General features: G+C 38.2%; 1 protein-coding gene across 1 annotated transcript in view; it reads right to left on the reverse strand.

Annotated features, from left to right (window-relative positions):
* Nucleotides 1-2530: 2530 nt before the first annotated feature.
* The window catches only part of LOC128706301 (eukaryotic translation initiation factor 4 gamma 3), a gene marked incomplete at its 5' end in the record, with an annotated part of 19798 nt that continues 11917 nt past the window's right edge, over nucleotides 2531-10411 (reverse strand). The window contains 3 exon segments of the mRNA XM_070081820.1: nucleotides 2531-3934; nucleotides 4305-4466; nucleotides 5673-5751. Coding sequence (XP_069937921.1) covers nucleotides 3747-3934; nucleotides 4305-4466; nucleotides 5673-5751 — 429 coding nt within the window.

Genomic DNA, 10411 nt, shown 5'->3' on the forward strand with positions numbered 1-10411 from the left:
TAGGCATAAACATCAAGGAAAGGTTAGAGTTTAATTCTCATTCAGCTTTGATAGGAGCAAAATTGTTAGCCATCAACAAAATGTTGGAAGAGAATTAAGAGTAATGTGGCCAAAGAGCCAAGACATCACACATACAGAGAAGCCAGAGGATAACATACCTCAGTAGTGGGAATTAGAAGTTTTGAAATACTCCATGCAAAGATGGGATAGAGGAAAGCCCACATCACCATCAAAAATTTCCCTCGATATTGGCGAGGGGCTCCATCTAGGGAATTGGATCTGTACTCCAGTTCCATGAAAAGCCTGAATACCTTACATTACCTCCCCCCCCCCCACAGCACTGTATAATCCTAAAGGTTCAACACTTCCCTGTGATTATAATAGTTATAACCAGTTTTGAGAGAGAAAAAAAAAAAAGTAGGATTTTAACCCATGGTACTCGAGTGAGTCTTAGAACTCCAGGCCAATGTATAAGCCACATGGGACATCGGGCTACAAGAAGATTCATCCAACTAGGTATATTTCTGTACACCATAAGGAGGTTAGCATTAATCCCACTGACCACAAATGCAAGTTTTTAGTGGTGAACTCTAGCTCAAGTCCCAGATGAGCCACAGGTAAGTTAGGAAGTATTTGCTCAGTCTCAATAATTGGGAAGTGAAATGATCTTGGCAAGGAAGTCCCATGCCTAGTTTTGAGAGCAGATACAATATAGTCCACGAGGCTAAGAGGGAATGAATCTGAAGAGTGGCAAAGCCAGGATCCGAGAATAGACCCCAGTAACCTCAAACGAGTACTTCCATTTTTTATTAGTGCACACTGATGGTGTTGACTATACAGTTAAGTTTTCCTGACTATCATCCAAGGTCATTTCTTAAACTTCGCCACTGTTCCCAGTCGAGTTACATTCAACTCTTGCACATTACGTTATCTACCATGTTGATGTCTACGGTGCATTACAGGTCATTGAGAAAGTCTCTCTCCATTCTTGCATTCAACGTTGGTTATGCCACATTTCTAGTACACAACGCAAATACCTGGAGGGGGTTTTAGGGGTCAGTGCCCTCCCCCAGCACAGTCCGTGACTAGACCTGAAGGTGTCATTGTTTGTTGGGTCCTTGGACACTGAGGTAGGTAACTAGCAGACTTAGCTGTTCATGACCTCCCAGTTTCCCACAGGGCATTACTCAGGATTATTTTTCAGCAATCTCTTGACAACTCCAAAACTAATAGTAACTTAGGTCATATTTGATCCACAGTAAATTAAATTTTTTTTGTCAAACCAGTTATGTTTATGTCTGTCTTCCCACCCACTATGTTTGGAAGTCTGCACTCTTCTATGGCCATGTGCCTCACTAAAATGCCCAGCACGGATATGCAAGTACTTTTGGGTTGTGCTGTTGGTCCAACATTTATTTGATTGTACCCACACTGATAGGCTGGACAATTTTGCTTCTGTCAATACTACTCTGACCACCTTGCTGAAATTTCCAAATGACAACCCTGACTTTTTAACTAACTTACTGCACTAACTCTTGATTTTACTTATCTTGCACCTCTACCCCCACTAACCCCTGCCCTTGATTTCCCTCACCACCTTTACACAATTCTTTCCCACACCTTTCCTCCCTGCAGTGCTCTATGACCCTTTTCAGGTTTAGCACTTGGTTATGTCAACAAACCTTACCATCTGGAACAGGAAGCACACTAACCTGGAAGTTGCCTTATTCTACCCACTGATAAGGCCATCACACTACAATACTAAACAAGGCTATTATCACATTGGACAAAGTATTACTCCCTTCCCATGACGAGTTCACATCTCGGTGCAGCATAAAGCACCTCAAAGTCAGCATTCAGCCAAAATGCATCTTAAGAATATTAGGAACTTGAACATCCGAGAAGTTTGTGCATACATTTAAGCAATTTTGATTTGACATGCTGTTGGGGTAAACATGGCAACATTTATGAAGGTATTCCAGGAAACTAGTTAACTGGACTAGAGGCCTGGAGGTGAAGTGCCTGCACTCTGTATCGATTAGGATGCTGCAGTTCAAATGGTCATCTGAACTGTTGCATCAGCACATTCTTGCAAAGCAGGGATTGAATGAATGAGGGTGAAAGGATTTCCTTATTGGGCTCTTTACCCTAGTAAGAGATGGCTGTGAAAAAAAAAAAATATGCAGAGAAAACCAAGAGTAATATATTGTATACCAGAAATCTAAATTATGTAACTAAAAACAGGAGGATCTGAAAATCCTGGACATTAACTACTCCAAAGCCTATCTATATAACCATGTCAAATGAAAGGGAAGTGGAAGAGGAAATCAACAAGGAAAAACTATAGATTATGAGCTTTTTAACATCAAGAATCAAAGAACCACCTATAAAAGGCCAAGTATTAAATAATATAATTAAATCCTACACCCAAGAGGTTCATACTTTTGGCATTTCAAATGAAGAAATTGATTTGTGCTAGTCTGAAAATTAGTGTTAGCCTATGTCATTTAACCCCTAAAATTAAACACACTTTGTAAATATTAAATTTATTTTCAGAGGCGATATGGTTTACAATATTAATTTATAGCACTTCATCTTAAATATAACCCCAGTTTTCCTTTTGCTTATAATAACGCATTAACGACATGAGAAGTTGAACTTTGTCCTATGCCCAGCACACTATTTAGCACATTCATGTCATTTGTAACTGGAGTAAACCAATACCCTACCACAATGATCCATTTTGGGAATTTTCTTGTCTGTTATAAAGCCCAGCAGCAGCAAAAAAATATAAATAAAAAAAAAAAAAAAAAAAAAAAGACAGCATGGAGCAAGAGCATCAGTTAGGGATGGGTAAAGGTAACATCAGCATTCAGTATAAGTACCATATAACAAGTCAAAAGGTCAGGGGCACAGGCGAGAGTTCAACTATCTCTGCATAACTAGCGGAGTAGCAAGCGCTTGATGGGACACACAGCGACTCGCCGTGGGTTGCAAACGTCACATTTTGCATATTAAATTCAACGATATGTCAACATCCCTGGGTAGCAGGAGAGTTCTCGGGAGTTGACAGCAGCCAGCAAGCATATCCTCCAGCCTTAGGCACATGCTCGGGTCTGTACACGACTTAAATATTTATATAAATATACAAAACAAATCACAGAATTTGAGCCATAATTTACAAAACTTATGAGGAGCCAAGCTGTAAACAAGTAACTGAGCTTTCAAGTATCTAAATGCATGTATCCTCTATACAGTTACTCAATATCCTGGAAGTGAAGGGAATGCAGTTTTCATTTCAACTATGCTATAACACAATAACAATATGCAACTGATGCTCAATCTAGCAAGAATTACAAAACCATCTGCACTTTTAACATTTTTTTAACTGTTCATGTGCACTTTTTACACTATATATAAAAAACCACAGTAGGCAGTATACAAGTCCGCTCATGCATAAGCTTGCCGAGTCCAACCTGTGGTGAAACTCTCGTTATGAGACCAAGACAACAGGAAGACTACCAGATGCAGCTTAATGCACTCCAACGCTAATGGCTTGAAAGTCTTTTCAATATCTGCCATTTGTGCCAGGCTCAAGACACAAGTCACTGTAGTAAAAATTCTGGCTCCTATTTCAACTTCAGTTTTCTACAATATATTGAGTCCATCAGTAACGAAAAAAAAAAAAAACTCATCTCTGTATCAACACTTAAAGGAAGAATTGAAGAGGTAGGAGGGTCAAGCCCTTAGGCATGAGTTTCAGTTTCTTCTACATCTGCCTCCTTTAACCATCGCATGAAGTTTTTGACCGAGTTAACACACACACCCTTTCCCTCCTGTTCTTCAGGATCCTGAAATTTGGCCCACAGCTCGAAGGCTTCTTCAGACACCACTTCTGAATCGTAAAAAGCATTGAAGCACTTTTCTAGCAGACCTGTAAAGAGAATTTTGTCATAAAAGTACTTAAGTAGAGCAGTATATCAAAAAAATAAAATTTATAAACTTATCCAGAAACTTTTTTGTTCTTGTTTATTTCCTATCTCAATGGGGAAGTGGAACACAATTCTTCCTCTGTAAGCCATTTGTCGTAACAGGTAACTAACATGCTGGGAGCAAGGGGCTGGTAAACCCCCTTCTCCTGTATACATTACTTAAGTTAAAAAGAGAAGTTTGTTTTTCTTTTTGGGCCACCCTACTTTGGTAGGATATGGCCAGTTTGTTGAAAAAGTTAGTGCAGTCTAAGCCATTTAAAAATCTAATAGGACTACCTATAATTTTTTAAATCTCTATACCACATACTTTACCTTTAGGATGCTGATGTTTAACACTAAGAGCTTGGAGGGCATAGATGCACTGCATCTCCAATTTTTCATTGCTATCAACATACTTGAGCACCACAGCTAGACGGTTCTTCATTTTTTCCTCAAAATCTTCAGAAACACAAATTGAGGAACCATCATTGGAAGCTGTAAATAATGATGGCAGCTTAGTATGCAATTTAAAAGAAACTTGGTTAACTCTTTATCAACAAAGTACATTTCCCTCCCCCACCTCCCCTACTTTTTCATCTTCACATTATCCTTCTCTTAACCCATTTACTTATGTGGTGCATCTAAAATACCACTACCTATTCAATTGCTAATTTTTTTTTTAAAGCTTACACAGTGTATATTTCTTTTTTAACAAGTTTGAGAGTTACTAATTTTTCTAACATCTTTTTTTGTACCATATAAACCAGGTTCTTTATTCACTATACAATTAAACAGAAATGAATAAACTAAACAGCTCAATCTTTAATGTTTTTAAGCTAGTTTATTGTAGAGATAATAGTAATATAGAAAAAAAGATTCCCAAATGGACATCCTTAAAAAAAAAAAAAAAAAAAAAAAACTGTACTGTTAAAACCAGAAATAGCACAAAGCAGTGAGGAGTTTCGAAGCCACCCTGCCAGTGACTGGCTTTCTACTACAACTTTTGAGTGTAGTGTTCACTACTCTGCGGAAATTGGGGAGAGGAGGGGGTGTTTGACCCTCAAGATGTTTGGAATGCAATAATCCCCCCCCTTTAAATTTTTTTTTAACTCATCAGCCATCTCACACCAAGGCAGGTAGGAGAAGACTTTCATCATCATTTAACACTTTCACCATCACACACATAATCACTGTCGCTGCAGAGGTGCTCAGATACGACAGCTCAGATGTCCTTCCAAACTGCCAATATCCCAAACCCCTCCTGAAAGTGCAAGCATTGTACTTCCCATTTCCAGGACTGAAGTCTGGTTAACTGGTTTCCCTGAATCCCTTTACATTTTGTATAGTGTATTAATGTAATTCATGGTGTAGCTCACATATTGTCAGAACACTGTATGCTATAGGTAGCAAACTGACAAGTGAGAATATCAGGCATTTATACCAGGGTGCTGGATTCTTAAATCAAGCAATCAAATGTTAGGGAGTGGCCCACCTTCCTTGTGCACTAAATGCTCAAACCCCACCACTGCTTTAAGATAACCCATCATTAGAGAAAGGGAGAAAAGGGGAAAGGAAAAGAAAGGAGAATGAACAAGGATACTGATAAAGATACAGCCTACTGGAACTGTTTTCTACATTAAACAGCATCACTGGGGAAACTAAAACTAAGCTAATGAATATCTAAAATTTTCTTCAACTTACTCGTAGCTTGACTCTCCACTAAGGCGGTTACCAAGGCACGTATAAATTTGCTGCTCTTGGCATCATTACCGATATTTGCCTGTTGAAGAAAATGGTAATTTTTACATTCTATAATATCTAAACAAATGGAAGTTTGTTACTTAAACCTCCAACTGGACTAATAATGGCAATGGTTAACTTAACCTTTGTGTACCTGGAATAAAAGCACTGGATTAAGTGTAAAAACATTGTTTAGAACTCCATGAACTTTTACTACCTGCTTTATGAGCATTCCCTGAAACATGTTATGAAGGAAACTATCAAAAATATTTAAGAATGGCAACACATGGCCATTCAATTAAAGTTAGGATTGTTTTAGAATTTACAATACTCATTGACACAACTGAAACTCACATCAATATCTATTTAAAATTTTTGTCCAAGATCAGGATTCATAGGAAAGTGACTACTCTCACATTGTAAAACAACCAACCACAATAGTCCTCCTCAGCCCAGTGGAAGCACAGCTACCCTCTCCATACCAGTGACCAAATTAAAAAAAAATTTTTTTTTTTAAGTAAACTTTTTAGGTACTTGTACTTTTCTTTTTCAATGTCTAAATGCAGGTATTTTACATAGCCCCAACTACAATGTCATGAAAGAATAATTTTTCTGAGGAATTAAAAATAATTTTAAATTTTTTCCTCAAGTGTCAAGAACGTAACTATTTTTTCCCATCACAAGTTGTGATACCATAAGAAGTGCCATTTCTCGGAATGTAACCTGCATCAAATGATTTTTATCTGACAAATTAAGAAAAGTTTATCTAAAGAAAGAAATTAAATATTAATAAATGTGGCTCAATAGCAGATTTCTGATATTATTCTTAAATTTCAAGAGAAGGTATTACTTACTTTTTTTTTTTTTTTTTTTTTTTACAAACTTAATGGCATCAGCTTTCACTGTCATTGCAACACACTTTGCACTTATGGGCAAAAATATATCTTCCATCATGCAATTTTACATAACGCTATGTAACGCTGGCATTATAATGTCTTTCCCCAAGCACATTCCTTAACCCTTTCATCATTGGTTCCGTTGTATCATGACTTCGAAACCAGTGTTGGTTCCATAGCATGATGCCACGAGTTCAGCTCACTTGGATAGGCTGTGAGCAGTACATTTGGGCCTCGATACATGAGAATGGGTCTATGCAGCAAGTGTCCACCATATTAAAAAAAAAAAAAACTGCATGCAGTTTGACAGAATGAAAGATATATTATTGAAACAGATGATTTTGATTTGTTTCAGTACCAAATGTAGCTCGAAACTGAGTGGAAACGTTAGATTTTTGCCAATATTCCAGAGTATACAAATGACGTCACTTGCCCAGTACACATCCAACTGGCCAGTCTAACATGCATTTACGAATGCACTGACTATTTACACAATTATTACAATAATGCAGTAGTTGGCATAACAGGAAACCTTTTTTTTTTTTTTTGTGAATAAAATTTCAGAATGAAAAGGAAGAGTAATATAAGGGCCTGGAGACTTGACTAAGGAACAGAGGAAATGTTTTTTTTTTAGTGCCAGGAATGTCTACATTGTTTATTCTGGACCCTATTTACAAATTACCAATTGCTGAATTTTGTATGAAATTGGCCAAATTACCAATTTCTGATTACTTCATCAAGTAGTTTAAATAGGTAAATGGGCAGTTTCTTGTACTCAATAGAGTAGAAGGAATACTAGCAAAATAGCTAGTTCAGTGGAATGGAACAATGGAATTGGCCAAAAGTAGAGCGCATTGGGCAAAATCGGCGATGCATAAATATTGCCGAGACTACTAACTTTGCGAGATTGTAATTCTTTAAGTTTTCCACCAAATTTCGTAGTTTTGGTTTCATTACCTCCTGTATAGCCCTTGTGGTTTAGCACTTCTTTTTTATTATAATAATAATGGTTTCATTACCTTCAGAAAAAGATTATCATTTCACATTTTTTTTTTAAATTGACACCGAGCAATTTGAAAGCAGGGGTCTCGACAGCGAAAGGGTTACGGCAGACACCCGTGTTCTGGTAAATAGCTTCTCCCTATGCCTTTGTCCAGGCAGAAGCCTCACATAACCTCCCTGAAAGCTGCCTAACTTTCCTAAAACTCTAGCCCATCTTTCTAAGGGGCTGACAGACGAATCTTTCACCTTTATTCAGTCCTAACCTTATCTAAACTACTACAGTAACCAACTATATTCTTCTGCTTACTTCATTGCTCACTATTCTTCATCTCATTTCTCAATCATTATGTTTGTGTCTTGGGGCTTTTCAGTCTTCCCCAGTCAGGAGTCTATAAACTGAAACATACTTCCTAGGATTCCAAGATCAATACAATGCTCATATCTAGTAAGTACAAAAATCTTTGTACTGGGTCCCTGGACATACTGAAGTAAGAGGCAATGAACAAGCAGACAACTGCTTGACCAGTTTTTCAAAACATCCTGATTACCCATGGGGTATTCCTTACTCAGGCAATTTTTTTCAGTGCTCTTCCCACCTCCACAACTGTTGGCAACATTGGTCAATGTTGAACTACAAATAATTTTTCATGAAACCACACCATCTTCCAGCATTTGTTGAGTTTAGGAGACCACACTAACACTCACATGTTGGACATGCAACTCACTCATGGATACCACATTGAAAAAAGACTGGCACTACTCTGCAAGTACTGTCATGTTGCACCTACCTGTTCAATATATCTTAACAGATTGTCCTATCAGAGTAAATGCAGGATCCACTTTTCTCTAAACTGCCCCAACACACAATCCCTGACTTTGCTGAAAGTTCCACCTCTGACAGAGACTAACTTTGAAAGTTAACCTATTGCACCAACTGTGATTTAAATTTTAATCTTTTATTAATTCCCAAACTCAATGAACCCCCTGATTTTGCAAAGCCCCACCACTCACTCGCTCAACTTTCATACATTCAAACTTTTGTTTATATCTCCCTGTAGCAATGCATAAGCTTTACAGGTTTATGCACAAATTCACGATAATAAAATCATAGAATGGGTAAGGCTCGACCCCACAGTAGGCTAGTCCTTAAACTCAGGCCAGTGTGCTAACCACTGGACAAACTGGCTTTAATTGGGTTCATCCAACTCTGTCCATGTCTATACACCCTGGGGAGGTTAGCATGAGTCATTTGACTATAAATGCAGGTATTTTCCAGATGCATCCCACATCAGCATGGCTATGACCTTCTGTAGCTCAAGTCCCTTCAAATCTGTCACGAATCACAAAATCACAATAAAACTACTGCAAACAAATCACAGAATGGGTGGGGCAGGAGTCATAAAACTCAAGAGGCCAGTGTGCTAACCACTGGACCAACTAGCTGGCCTGCAAGTTTTAGGTCTCACCTGCCATGGGTTGAGCCAATCCTATTCCACGATATGTTAGCCATTGGGTTATTACGATTTAACTAGTCAGCAACCAAAATGCTTCTGAGACCAGAGTAGCAATTTCAAACCAATTTTAGGTCACTGATAATGAATATCATGGTTAAAATTGTTTGTTAGCTCTACTTTTCAATACATGTATGCGTCAGCTGACATGAAGATTTCAAAATTTCGTGACTGTCAACAGTAGTTCAATGTTTTCTTCGTAATGGAAGGCTATTTAGTGGCCTGCTGGTCTAGTGGCTAACGCGACGGGCTGGAGTTTTGAGACACACTGACCGCGGGTTCAATCCCGGCCGGGGTATGGTTTGTTTGCAATCGTGTCATGATGATTTTGTGAATCATTAATGGTCTGATGGAAGCACTTGGCATCAACTATGAACCCAGTCACTGGAGGCTGTTCACAGATTCATCAAAAAGTCTGAAAGGTGTCTTGCTGCATAACAGCAATAGTAAACTATCAGTTCCTGTGGGCTATGCACCACATATGAAAGAAACTTATGAGAATATAAAGCATATGTTCCAATGCATGAAATATGATAAACATCAATGGCAGCTGTGATGTGCTTGCAGGGCAGATATACCAAGTACTACTCCTTTCTATGTGAATGGGACAGCTCTGCAAGAGGTTCCCATTACATCAGGAGAGACTGGCCACCTTGTCAATCATTCTAGCCTGGGATGAAAAATGTTCAACATTCACCTCATTGAACTAAACAAAATTTTGCTACTACCACTACACACAAAACTGGGGCTCATGAAAACTTTGTAAAAGCTATGGACAAATCCAGTTAAGGATTCAAGTATTTAACATCAAAATTTCCCACACTGAACAACACTAAGATAAGAGAGGGAGTCTTCAATGGTCCTCAGATTCAAGAGCTTCTTAAAGATGGTGACTTTGAATCAGACCTTTGTGGGGAGAAGAAAGCTGCTTGGGAAGCATTTAAGTTAGTGGCGAAGGAATTTTTCGGAAACAGAAGGGAAGGCAGCTATTAAGAATTGGTGGAAAACCTCATAAAGGCTTACAAGAAAATGGGATGTAACATGTCACTTAAAATCCACTTTTTGAACTCATATTTGGACCTTTTCCAGCTAACTGTGAGGCAGTTAAAGACGAACATGGTGAAAAGTTTTACAAAGATATTTTAACCATGAAAAAAATGGTACCAGGGCAAATGGGGGGACAAAAATGCTTGCAGACTATTGCTGGACATTGGCAAGAGATGATTCTTCAGCCCACTACAAGTGTCAAGCAAAAACGCAGAGAGTAGGTACGGATTAGTTTAAAACATAC

Source organism: Cherax quadricarinatus, unplaced genomic scaffold (assembly GCF_038502225.1).
Source record: "Cherax quadricarinatus isolate ZL_2023a unplaced genomic scaffold, ASM3850222v1 Contig4387, whole genome shotgun sequence".
Classification (NCBI taxonomy): domain Eukaryota; kingdom Metazoa; phylum Arthropoda; class Malacostraca; order Decapoda; family Parastacidae; genus Cherax; species Cherax quadricarinatus.